General features: G+C 42.2%; 1 protein-coding gene across 2 annotated transcripts; it reads left to right on the forward strand.

The window, feature by feature from the left end:
• The first annotated feature begins 1,975 nt into the window (after positions 1-1,975).
• LOC121536459 (protocadherin-8-like) lies at positions 1,976-6,896 on the forward strand. Of its 2 annotated transcripts, none has more exons than XM_041843745.1 (4): positions 1,976-4,527; positions 4,657-4,727; positions 5,963-6,087; positions 6,359-6,896. In XM_041843745.1, exons 1-4 carry the CDS (start codon positions 2,164-2,166, stop codon positions 6,703-6,705), a joined length of 2,907 nt encoding a protein of 968 aa, XP_041699679.1. In that variant the 5' UTR covers positions 1,976-2,163; the 3' UTR covers positions 6,706-6,896. The 2 variants fall into 2 exon arrangements, with proteins under 2 accessions (XP_041699679.1, XP_041699678.1); XM_041843744.2 differs by having other exon boundaries at positions 1,977-4,527; positions 5,960-6,087.
• The last annotated feature ends 7,193 nt before the right edge of the window (positions 6,897-14,089 follow it).

The raw sequence follows: 14,089 nt of genomic DNA on the forward strand, positions 1-14,089 counted from the left end.
GTTGTTTTCGTGGTCCTCTGTAGCTCAGCTGGTAGAGCACGGCGCTTGTAACGCCAAGGTAGTGGGTTCGAACCCCGGGACCACCCATACGCAAAAATGTATGCACGCATGACTGTACGTCGCTTTGGATAAAAGCGTCTGCTAAATGGCATATTATTATTATTATCTCACACGGTTTGAAAATCACTGTTTTTATGTTTGTACTTTTGATGACATCATCCTTTTTAATGTTGCATTTCATTTTCACAAATATAGACACTGGTATGGTGCTGGACATAATTAATATAAGGTTGAAAATGGAAGTATTACAATTGGTGACTTACAATTTGTTAATTGTTTGTTCATTTCACAACATAAAAGTACTAAAATGCCATAATATTATTGGCTAGATAATCCGTGGTTAATAAAGTATTCACCGTATTTACAGTGAATACATGGTACATATATTTTAGTTAAACAGTGTTGTTGATGATTTTTTGCTTTTCTGTATTCACAAACAGACCAACACATCAGTCTCAAATAACCTCTGAATGAAAGTTATTTATTCAGATGGAAAAAAGCCCAACTGGATTAAAGGTCTATTGAAGAAATGTTAATATTCTGTACATGCTTCACTGTAAGGAATGTTTTTCTTATCATTATAAAATTCAATTTCCACACTCAAAATAATGCTGGGTTGTTTGGTTGACCCGACTGCTGGGTTGAAGGAGTTGGGTTGTTTTCGTGGTCCTCTGTAGCTCAGCTGGTAGAGCACGGCGCTTGTAACGCCAAGGTAGTGGGTTCGAACCCCGGGACCACCCATACGCAAAAATGTATGCACGCATGACTGTACGTCGCTTTGGATAAAAGCGTCTGCTAAATGGCATATTATTTTATTTATTATTAAAAAGAGCAAGGATGGGTTGCTGATGCTTGGTTATTGAGATATGACCCAGCGGGTCAGATCAGAAGACTGTAGGCGTAGTTTAGTAGGGGCGTGGCTTTCAGATATTTAATTTTAGCCACCCATGAGAGTAATTGTCTTTCATGTTCATCTGTTCTGTTGTATAGCCAACCAACTACCTCATCCCCATATTGTTATTTACATTGTTATTTATTTTGCTTAATTTGCACCCCAGTATCTCTATTTGCACATCATCTTCTGCACATCTATCACTCCAGTGTTAATCCTAAATTGTAATTATTTTGCACTATGGCCTATTTATTGCCTTACCTCCATAACTTACTACATTTACACACACTGTATATAGTTTTTCTATTGTGTTTTGTGTTTTGTTTATTCCATATGTAACTCTGTGTTGTTGTTTTTATCGCACTGCTTTGCTTTATCTTGGCCAGGTCGCAGTTGTAAATGATAACTTGTTCTCAACTGGCTTACCTGGTTAAATAAAGGTTAAATAAAAAAATAAAAAATAAAATGTTAAGGTTCAACATCAACCTTTTTGTAGCTTCAATGAGGCTTACAGAATTGTATGAGTTCCCTAAAAGCCTGCAAAACCCATTGTTGGGTTAGATACCACCTTGCTATAATATGTAATAAATTATCTTAATATTCTAGAAGGATGTGTAAAATGCAACAAAAATGTTTTACATAATGAACTGAAATGACATTTACTCTCACTGGTGGCCAATAAGATCTATCTGAAAGCCACACCCCCTAATAAGCCATGTCTCCTGTAAATAACCTAAGGATGTACATTTAAAAAGACCCAGCTGATGGTTAAATTAACCCAGGTTTGGGTAATCCCAACAACCCAACATATTGGGTTATTCACTCAACCCAACTGGCTGGTTCAAAATAACTCAGCATGTGTTCTGTCCAATATCCAGTGCTGGGTTACCAAATAACCCAAATCAGGTTGTTTTTAGCCCAGCATTTTTTAGAGTGCACTGTATTTAAAAAGACCATTTGCACACAGTCAAGGAGAGGGGCTGCAGCAATTGGCACCAGCTGGAAACCAAACGTGCGCCATTTGGCTGGCCAGTTAAATGCCATTGGACGGTGAGTCAACTCATTTGCATAAATCAAGGCTTATAGATCAACGCTCTCTTTGGACTGTATCCAATCCAGTTGGTCGTGGCAAGGGAGCTCAACATCACAACAAGTTTACTTCCAGCTCGTTTTCTTTATAAAGTTTTCTGTCATCATCATTGCCCATTAAAATGGGATTCTGCAGGATTCGAGGAGTTGGTGAGTGCGTGGTGCTTGCTGTTCTGTTTTACTCGGTTCAGTCTACGACCACGAGGTACTACACGTATGAAGAGGATGCGCCCGGGACAGAGATTGGAAATCTGTCTCAGGATTTAAAGATAGACCCAGCTGAGGACACTCAAACATCTTTCCGATTCATGCAGGAGACCAATTCGTGTGTGATTCAAATGAGGGAGACTGATGGACTTTTAACTGTTGGGGAAACGATTGACCGGGAGCAGCTGTGCCCGAGGTCCCCGCGGTGTTTTGTCACCTTCGACATAGTTGCCTTCTCCAAAGAAAAGTTTCAGCTGATTCACGTAGAGATCGAGGTAAGGGACATTAACGACAATTCACCTCAGTTTCTCCACAACGAGACGACCCTTGAGATATCCGAGAATGTTCAGGTGGACTCCCGATTCCCGTTGGACATCGCTGTTGACCATGATGTCGGCAATAACTACATCCAAAGTTACCATATCTCTCCCTCCAGCCATTTCATAGTGGATGTGCGCAGCAGGGAGGATGGAGTGAAGTATGCTGAACTTGTGCTTGTGAAAGCAATGGACAGAGAGGCTGAAGATTCCTATACAATTGAAGTGACGGCAACAGATGGTGGAGAGCCCCCCAGGTCCGGATCAATGACTGTTCATATCAAAGTGCTGGATTTTAATGACAACAGCCCAACGTTTGAGCACAACTCACTTAAAGTTGAACTTTACGAGGATTCTCCTGTAGGTTACCAAGTGCTTAAAGTGCATGCGTTTGACCCAGATGCTGGCATCAATGGCGAGGTAGTGTATGGATTTGTAGAAGACACATCATCTGAAGCAATGCGTATTTTTAATATAGACCGAATTTCCGGTGCTGTAACTTTAAACACATTGGTTGATTACGAGAAGAAGAGATCCCATGAACTGAACATTAAAGCATCCGATTTAGGCACTAATTCTATTCCATCGACTTGCAAAGTGGTTGTTGATGTGGTAGATGTAAATGATAATGCACCAGAAATCACCATCAAGCCAAAAACCTCGACGAGTGACGATGTAGCTTACATCACGGAGGCCGCAGCGGAGGAAAGCTTTGTGGCGCTGATCAGCACCTCGGACAGCGACTCTGGCTCGAACGGTTATGTGCGCAGCAGCCTACACGGTCACGACCATTTCAAGTTGCAACAGGCCTACGGGGACACTTTCATGATTGTAACAACCACCACTTTAGATAGAGAAAAGATCCCGGAGTATAACCTCACTGTAATGGCTGAAGACCTTGGAACTCCTCCTTTCAAAACCGTCAAGCAGTATACCATCAGAGTGACCGACGAGAACGACAACGCCCCTCTCTTCAGCAAATCCATTTATGAAGTTTCAGTCCTGGAAAATAATATCCCCGGGTCCTATATTACTACTGTTGTAGCACGTGACCTTGATCGCGGTAAAAACGCCAAAGTGTCCTATAAGCTCATAGACTCAGAGGTTGTCGGGGATGCTTCCATTTCGACTTATGTGTCTTTAGACCCAGTGTCAGGGTCATTGTATAGCCTAAGATCTTTCGATTTTGAAACGCTCCAGCAGATTGAGTTAACCATCCAGGCTGAGGACAAGGGCTCACCTCAGCTGTCAAGCACATCCGTGATCAGAATCAAAGTGGTGGATCAAAACGACAACTATCCCTATTTTACCTTCCCCGTTATGCTGAATGACTCTGTTGAAATTCCCCTTCCTGTCAATGCACCAGTGGGGTACCTGGCCCTACGGGTCAAAGGTCAGGATGAGGATGAGGGTATGAATGGTGAGCTCAGCTACAGAATCGTACAAGGTGACTCTAAGATATTTTCAATCAATAAAGACACTGGAGAAATAGCTGTAAAACAGGGTCTGGCCTCTGCTATTGGAGACGTGTTGGAAATCAAGATTGCATTGAGTGACAATGGGAGATCCCCTCTCTCCAGCCGTGCCACCATTCGCTTTGTTGTCACAGACTTACAGCTCTCAGACGACCAACTTGTCATTGTATTACAGTCGAGTGATGAGGAAAGCACAGGCTTGGACGTTTCAGTAGTAGTAATCATTATACTAGGCGGGGGTTGTACTCTGCTGCTGATTGCCATAGCGATTGTTGTCATCACATGCAAGCTGAACCGAGGAGGGAAGGATCATGACTCCAAGAGAGACGTGACTCACAGCCTGTTTGGCTCCAGGCGTCATCCCAGGCTCAACTCTGCAGAACCCAACATATATGGTGGTCCAAGAGGTTTCCTCAGCGAAAGGACCCCTTCATCTCTTGATGAGTCCAGCCTATATGAAGAGAAAAGTGGCGGGTTGGAGTCCCAGGTGGGTGAATTATTTGATTCGGTTTCAATATGTGTTTATATACAACTGTACACATTAAAGTGTTGTACTGTTCCTGATCCATGTAGCTGAAATTAATTCCCATCCTGTTCTCTTGTGCTTGCTCTTTAGATGTTCCTGCCTCCCAAGCCTTTCCAACCATCATCTGTGTGGCAAGGGGACAAATACTGCCCGCAAATGAGGTAAGAATACCACATCATTGATCATATTTGGCATGACGTGCTCTTTTATCGCAATTATTGTTTTTCCCCCAATAATTATTTACATAACCAGTCACTGGAAGGTACTTAACATTACCTATGCATACTTCATGCTCATGCTCATAAGAGAGGGGTTGGGTGGGGTGGGGGGTAGCATGCTCATAAGAGAGGGGGTGGGGTGGGGGGGGTTAGCATGCTCATAAGAGAGGGGGTGGGGTGGGGGTAGCATGCTCATAAGAGAGGGGGTGGGGTGGGGGGGTAGCATGCTCATAAGAGAGGGGGGGTGGGGTGGGGGGGTAGCATGCTCATAAGAGAGAGGGGGTGGGGTGGGGGGGGTAGCATGTTCATAAGAGAGAGGGCAGAATCAAAGCAAACATCAGTAGTCAGACACAGTAGTGCAGTGGCTAATATGTTTGATTCTATTAGCAGTGGCTAATATGTTTGATTCTATTAGCAGTGGCTAATATGTTTGATTATATTAGCAGTGGCTAATATGTTTGATTCTATTAGCAGTGGCTAATATGTTTGATTCTATTAGCAGTGGCTAATATGTTTGATTCTATTAGCAGTGGCTAATATGTTTGATTCTGTTAGCAGTGAGTGGCTAATATGTTTGATTCTGTTAGCAGTGAGTGGCTAATATGTTTGATTCTGTTAGCAGTGAGTGGCTAATATGTTTGATTCTATTAGCAGTGGCTAATATGTTTTATTCTATTAGCAGTGGCTAATATGTTTGATTCTATTAGCAGTGGCTAATATGTTTGATTCTATTAGCAGTGGCTAATATGTTTGATTCTATTAGCAGTGGCTAATATGTTTGATTCTATTAGCAGTGGCTAATATGTTTGATTCTATTAGCAGTGGCTAATATGTTTGATTCTATTAGCAGTGAGTGGCTAATATGTTTGATTCTGTTAGCCGTGAGTGGCTAATATGTTTGATTCTGTTAGCCGTGAGTGGCTAATATGTTTGATTCTGTTAGCAGTGAGTGGCTAATATGTTTGATTCTATTAGCAGTGGCTAATATGTTTGATTCTATTAGCAGTGGCTAATATGTTTGATTCTATTAGCAGTGGCTAATATGTTTGATTCTATTAGCCGTGGCTAATATGTTTGATTCTGTTAGCAGTGAGTGGCTAATATGTTTGATTCTATTAGCAGTGGCTAATATGTTTGATTCTGTTAGCAGTGGCTAATATGTTTGATTCTATTAGCAGTGGCATTGACCAGCAGAGCGTGAAGGACAGTGGAAAAGGAGACAGTGACTTCAATGACAGTGACTCTGACATCAGTGGGGATGGAGGCAAGAGGAACCTCCGCACCTTCCAGCCCTGGGCCAAAAGTGAGTTTACTACGTCACAATTTAATACTGCAATTTTACAGTTCCTTGTAACAGAATGATGAAGATAACAGTTGGCATTTTTATAGCACTATATAGCACTGAAACTGCAGCGGATCACACTGTGTCGGGATAACTCGCCCCTTCCACCAACACAGTGTAGAACCCACCTGGCTATGTAACCCAGCAACCACGAATGACTCTCAGGCACTTTGATTCTTTACTCCTTGGGCTTGGAAAGTAAATCTGTATGCGTGTGTGTGTTCTATTTCAGGCTCATTCCACGCCGCTAACACCCTCGCTGTTGATTGCCAAGGCACTTACTGTGTAATACCAACCCAAAGCTTCCAGGCTCCCAGAGACAATGCATACACAATAGGTTTTACCCAAGCGCCGGTCTACAACAATCCACATGCCTATCGCCACTCCTGGAAAGACTCCAGCTACAACACAAGTGTTCCCAAAGCAAGAAACACCATGCAGACATTCTGTCATCCCACAAGCACCCTCCTGTCTTACTTCACAAAGACACAATCTCCTGGTGGACTTGATGAAATTCAGGAGCACAAACAAGATATTACTACAGTGGCAACCATATCTGAAGTTGCTACCATTTTTTAAAACAACCTGCCAAGTAAATATATATATATATATATATACAATTGGATATTTCTAGATACTGTAGTACTCAGTAGATTCTGCAGATACTGGTCAAAGTAGAGAATGTAATGTGGACATTTCATGGATGAAAAGGAATTTAATGCATAATGAAAACACTTGATGTATATTTTTTTATTTGATTAAATTATGAAGATGTATGTATATATTAATATTAATAATTGTATGAACATGTTTGTGAAAAATGTGTGTTTTGTTTTGTGAATAAACACAATATTGAAACAATGTGAGATATGTGCATAATGGTTTCCATGAGTTAAGATAATTGCACTGTGCCTGTGGTTTTGTTTTAGAATGACCGTTCTCTTATGGTCACACACCAAGAACTTCACTCACTTGTCTGGACTTTCTCATTAACCCATGTATAATGTTTAATATATAATATGTAAATTATAAGCTATATAAACAAGCAATTCTTATTATAAAATTGTTTATCATAATGGCTTACCGTAGAAACTGAATCGATATGCATCTAAGAAAAGTCCATTATGATGGCAAACGTATTGTTCTAGTTTAGACGAAATCATCTGCAAGGATGAGGGTATGAATAGTCATGTTTATAGTAGTCACACGTTAGTTAATTCTTACATTAGTGCTACTATGAAACGGCACCATGATGCTTGGCACACTCAATTCCCAGTGATATTCAAGCGATCATCCTTTCATGCCATTGAAAAGCAGCAGTGATCTTTAATTAAAAGAGACGTCTGAGGTACACAGCTTTATTTCAATGACGCTAGACACACAGCTCTTGACTTGTATCATCAGCAAATTACTGTTCAGCAGCTCTGTGTTTCAATAATGATGTACCTTTCAGAATGAGTAGTCCTATCAAAATTACTTTGACACAAGAAAATTGAGTTCATACTGTCAATAGAAACTCAAAATATTTATTAACGGAAGAAAAAACGTACATAATTCCATCGTAGAAACATCCGTTGGGAAGTGGAACGCTTTTCTTGACTAACTTAAAACATGCTTAGGAAGTGTACTTCAGAGCGGATATTTCAGTTTTGAGGAGTTACACAGCGGAATATGTCCCAGGTGACCTGGTTTGACTTTCAGTCGCCAGGATAGAACCTGCTCGCGGAATGATCCGGAGCAAACCTCTAGTTTTTTGGTACATTAGTATATTAAAGAGAAATGTTCTTCTGTCAAGACAGTTTCCCTTCGTGTTGTTCTATTGCGTCAGCTCTTGCTTGTGATGTTGTTGTTGTTGTTGTTGTTGTTGTTGTTGATTATGATGATTATAAGTTGTATCTTCTGGGCTCCCGAGTGGCGCAGCGGTCTAAGGCACTGCATCTCGGTGCTTGTGGCGTCACTACAGACCCCACTGGTTCGATTCCAGGCTGTATCACAACCGGCCTTGATTGGGAGTCCCATAGGGCGGCACACAATTGGCCCAGCGTCGTCTGGGTTTGGCCGGTGTAGGCCGTCATTGTAAATAAGAATTTGTTCTTAACTGACTTGCCTAGTTAAATAAAAGTACAATTTAATAAAAAATATGGGTTGCCAGTCTTGTTAAGGTTCTGTGTGCTGGTTTCACAGAATCCTCTATCTGTTTAGGGCCGGCATCAAAGGAGCCTGCAAATTTTCACGAGCAAATAAGACACCAGGATTTTAAAAAGCTTACATAATCTAAACCATCTGAAGTTGATGCCCTGAAGGGAGAGAGGAAAGGTTTGTCAGGAAACCTACGGGACAGCGCTCGGACCATCCGCTGGACGGATCAATATTCATTAGCAAATCATCACTGTAGTTTTTTTTTATTTTCTTCCATTGAACAAAGCTAGCACTGTTATTAATCACTATGAATTATATAAGATATATGGTTTGGAATTTAAATCAATATGAGCATTCATATTGATTAGTTGCATATTTTCTAGGAAGCTCTCACAAGTTACCGGAATGCACCGCCTTCAGAATAGAGGGGAGTATATTAATTCCATATCCACAGATTGTATGGTCAGGGAAGCCACCAATAATCATGTCCTTGTCTTTGGAGATTGAATTTCTGATGGCAAAATGGACACTCATAAATGCCTTACTGTGAATAGCCTATATGTCATGGCATTAGATACACATAGGACAAAATAAAGTCATACCTTGTATCTGGATGGCGTAGTTACTAGCTTGTGACTGGTTGTGACAGATCTCCAATTCCACAGGGGGAAATGCATGTCTCAATCATTAGAATATGAAATGGCTTCATCGTTGCTTTATATTTTAGGTAAAAAAGCTGGCCCGTGGACTCAATAACTTGTGTTACAAGGCTTGATCATCGACAGTGTTTGAACGAGAAGGAAGGTCCATTATCAGAACAGATTTCTGGATCATTTTTGTCTTGTGAATCTTAATATCATCTGTACTATCAGAAACAGTAGTCTACTGCTCAATTCTCACACACCTCACTCAGTAACAATAACTCCCCACCCGATGGAAAATGAGGTGTTACATAAAGCCTGCGCCGTGTTCACAACCTCACCATCGACAGATGAGCAGGAGTCACACAGGGCATGATGGCCTTCAACTTCCCGATGATGACAGGTTTATTTGCTGGCAGATTGCTGGTCTTCTTTGTCATTCCTTTTGTAGTGTTGCAGTGGCCTTCTTTTCATCGCTATGTAGGCCAAGGCCATCACTACCACTGAGTCCTATCAGGAAGACACAACTCCCAGTGGCGAAAGTGCATAAAAGATGGCAGAACTCTGATATAATGTCAATGTTTTAGCACCATCCAGAGTTTTTAAACTACGGCGGGCAATATTGTTCAATCTGCCAATAAATCAGCACAATCTACTTTTTCGTTTTTTTTCAAATTTGCCGACATCATGAAGCTAACATTGGGATCGTGTATACTCTGCTAATGACCATAAGAAAAAAAGAGTAATGGAGAGCGATGTACAATACAGAGAACTTAGCAAAACAAGGAATTTGTGTTAAGTGCGTGGGGGCCGCCATCTTTATACACCTCTGCTATCGTGTAAGATATGGCAAAAAAAATAAAAAGTTACATGTTGTTGACTCATGTGTATTGTCTGGCCTGTCAATGGAGGTTTGTGGGCATTAATTACATGAACATTTAGTTTTGTCATTAGTGGTGAGACGCCCTTATCTTTCACACCCACTTCCACCTGTAATATTTTGTTAAATGGTCTGTCCCCAGTCCCCATTGTTAATTTACTGAGTTGTTAGACGGTGTGTCCCCAGTCCCTAGTCTGTTGATTTACTGAGTGGGTAGATGGTCTGTCCCCAGTCCCCAGTCTGTTGATTTACTGAGTGGGTAGATGGTCTGTCCCCAGTCCCCAGTCTGTTAATTTACTGAGTTGTTAAATGGTGTGTTTCTGAGATACAGGTTCCTGGTTTGTGGTTAAATGGTGTGTTTCTGAGATACAGGTTCCTGGTTTGTGGTTAAATGGTGTGTTTCTGAGATACAGGTTCCTGGTTTGTGGTTAAATGGTGTGTTTCTGAGATACAGGTTCCTGGTTTGTGGTCAAATGGTGTGTTTCTGAGATACAGGTTCCTGGTTTGTGGTCAAATGGTGTGTTTCTGAGATACAGGTTCCTGGTTTGTGGTTAAATGGTGTGTTTCTGAGATACAGGTTCCTGGTTTGTGGTTAAATGGTGTGTTTCTGAGATACAGGTTCCTGGTTTGTGGTTAAATGGTGTGTTTCTGAGATACAGGTTCGTGGTTTGTGGTTAAATGGTGTGTTTCTGAGATACAGGTTCCTGGTTTGTGGTTAAATGGTGTGTTTCTGAGATACAGGTTCCCAGTCTGTTCATCTACTGAGTGGTTAGATGGTGTGTTTTGGAGATACAAGTCCCCAGTATGTTAATTTACTGTGAATAATTTGTTTGCATCGTCCAAGATAAGGAATGTTAATTCTGCAATCAATCCCTCATCAGCGTCTTGAGCTTTGAGCCGCTGCATCGGCGTATCAGTTGATACATCAGGTGCCAAGAATGTGAACGCAGCTGCATTTACTAAACAAGGGGATGTTATCACTGGTTTGCTGTCATTTTGGTCCATAAATCTTATCAAAACTAAGGTTGTTTTGAATTGCACTGGGTGTCCACCATCACTGGCCTGTACAGGTGTAGGATCTTAATTTGATCACCCTGTTGCAGCAGAACTTTCCTGCAATGCAGAAAATGTAAAATGTGTATTGTATTTTAGGTTTACAAAGGCTTCTGAAATTTGTGTTTTCCACTTTGAAATGTAACACTGACACTACCGGTCAAAAGTTTTAGAACACCTACACATTCAAGGGTTTTTCTTTATTTTTACTATTTTCTACATTGTAGAATAATAGTGAAGACATTGCAACTATGAAATAACACCTATGGAATCATGTAGTAACCAAAAAGGTGTTAAACAAATGAAAATATATTTTATATTTGAGATTCTTCAAATAGCCACCCTTTGCCTTAATGACAGCTTTGCACACTCTTGGCATTCTCTCAACCAGCTTCATGAGGTAGTCACCTGGAATGCATTTCAATTAATAGGTGTGCCTTCTTAAAAGTTAATTTGTGGAATTTCTTTCCTTCTTAATGTGTTTGAGCCAATCAGTTGTGTTGTGACAAGGTAGGGGTGGTATACAGAAGATCGCCCTATTTCGTAAAAGACCAAGTCCATATTATCCAGGCATATTATCCAGGCTCTGTCGTAGCCGGCCGCGACCAGGAGACCCATGGGGCGGCGTACAATTGGCCCAGCGTCGTCCAGGGTAGGGGAGGGAATGTCCGGCAGGGATGTAGCTCAGTTGGTAGAGCATGGCGTTTGCAACGCCAGGGTTGTGGGTTCAATTCCCACGGGGGGCCAGTATGAACAATAAAAAAAGTATGTATGCACTCACTAACTGTAAGTCGCTCTGGATAAGAGCGTCTGCTAAATGACTTAAATGTAAATGTATATTATGGCAAGAACAGCTCAAATAAGCAAAGAGAAACGACAGTCCATCATTACTTTAAGACATGAAGGTCAGTCAATACGGAACATTTCAAGAACTTTGAAAGTTTCTTCAAGTGCAGTCGCAAAAACCATCAAGCGCTATGATGAAACTGGCTCTCATGAGGACCGCCACAGGAATGGAAGACCCAGAGCTACCTTTACTGCAGAGGATAAGTTCATTAGGTTTACCAGCCTCAGAAATTGCAGCCCAAATAAATGCTTCACAGAATTCAAGTAACAGACACATCTCAACATCAGCTGTTTAGAGGAGACTGTGTGAATCAGGCCTTCATGGTTGAATTGCTGCAAAGAAACCAATCAATCAATCAATCAATTTTATTTTATATAGCCCTTCTTACATCAGCTAATATCTCGAAGTGCTGTACAGAAACCCAGCCTAAAACCCCAAACAGCTAGTAATGCAGGTGTAGAAGCACGGTGGCTAGGAAAAACTCCCTAGAAAGGCAAAACCTAGGAAGAAACCTAGAGAGGAACCAGGCTATGAGGGGTGGCCAGTCCTCTTCTGGCTGTGCCGGGTGGAGATTATAACAGAACCATGCCAAGATGTTCAAAAATGTTCATAAGTGACAAGCATGGTCAAATAATAATCAGGAATAAATCTCAGTTGGCTTTTCATAGCCGATCATTAGAGTTTAAAACAGCAGGTCTGGGACAGGTAGGGGTTCCATAACCGCAGGCAGAACAGTTTAAACTGGAATAGCAGCAAGGCCAGGCGGACTGGGGACAGCAAGGAGTCACCACGGCCGGTAGTCCCGACGTATGGTCCTAGGGCTCAGGTCTCTCAGTTGGCTTTTCATAGCCGATCATTTAGAGTTGAAAACAGCAGGTCTGGGACAGGTAGGGGGTTTCGTAGCCGCAGGCAGAACAGTTGAAACTGGAATAGCAGCAAGGCCAGGCGGACTGGGGACAGCAAGGTGTCATCATGCCCGGTAGTCCTGACGTATGGTCCTAGGGCTCAGGTTCTCAGAGAGAAAGAGAGAACGAGAGAATTAGAGAGAGCATACTTAAATTCACACAGGACACTGGATAAGACAGGAGAAGTACTCCAGGTATAACCAACTAACCCCAGCCCCCCGACACATAAACTACTGCAGCATAAATACTGGAGGCTGAGACAGGAGCGGTCCGGAGACACTGTGGCCCCATCCGAAGAAACCCCGGACAGGGCCAAACAGGAAGGATATAACCCCACCCACTCCGCCAAAGCACAGCCCCCGCACCACTAGAGGGATATCCCCAACCACCAACTTACAATCCTGAGACAAGGCCGAGTATAGCCCACAGAGGTCTCCACCACAGCACAAACCAAGGGGGCGCCAACCCAGACAGGAAGATCACGTCAGTAACTCAACCCACTCAAGTGACGCACCCCTCCCAGGGACGGCATGAAAGAGCACCAGCAAGCCAGTGACTCAGCCCCTGCAACAGGGTTAGAGGCAGAGAACCCCAGTGGAGAGGGGAACCGGCCTGGCAGAGACAGCAAGGGCTGTTCGTTGCTCCAGCCTTTCCGTTCACCTTCACACTCCTGGGCCAGACTACACTCAATCATATGACCTACTGAAGAGATAAGTCTTCAGTAAAGACTTAAAGGTTGAGACCGAGTCTGCGTCTCTCACATGGGTAGGCAGACTGTTCCATAAAAATGGAGATCTATAGGAGAAAGCCCTGCCTCCCGCTGTTTGCTTAGAAATTCTAGGGACAATTAGGAGGCCTGCGTCTTGTGACCGTAGCGTACGTATTGGTATGTACGGCAGGACCAACTCGGAAAGATAGGTAGGAGCAAGCCCATGTAACGCTTTATAGGTTAACAGTAAAACCTTGAAATCAGCCCTTGCCTTAACAGGAAGCCAGTGTAGGGGAAGCTAGCACTGGAGTAATATGATCAAATTTCTTGGTTCTAGTCAGGATTCTAGCAGCCGTATTTAGCACTAACTGAAGTTTATTTAGTGCTTTATCCGGGTAGCCGGAAAATAGAGCATTGCAGTAGTCCAATCTAGAAGTAACAAATGCATGGATCAATTTTTCTGCATCATTTTGGACAGAAAATTTCTGATTTTTGCAATGTTACGTAGATGGAAAAAAGCTGTCCTTGAAACAGTCTTGATATGTTCGTCAAAAGAAGAGATCAGGGTCAAGAGTAACGCCTAGGTCCTTCACAGTTTTATTTGAGACGACTTTACAACCATCAAGATTAATTGTCAGATTTAACAGAAGATCTCTTTGTTTCTTGGGACCTAGAACAAGCATCTCTGTTTTGTCCGAGTTTAAAAGTAAAAAGTTTTCAGCCATCCACTTCCTTATGTCTGAAACACAGGCTTCTAGCGAGGGCAATTTTGGGGCTTCACCATGCTTC

Source organism: Coregonus clupeaformis, chromosome 23 (assembly GCF_020615455.1).
Source record: "Coregonus clupeaformis isolate EN_2021a chromosome 23, ASM2061545v1, whole genome shotgun sequence".
Taxonomy (NCBI): domain Eukaryota; kingdom Metazoa; phylum Chordata; class Actinopteri; order Salmoniformes; family Salmonidae; genus Coregonus; species Coregonus clupeaformis.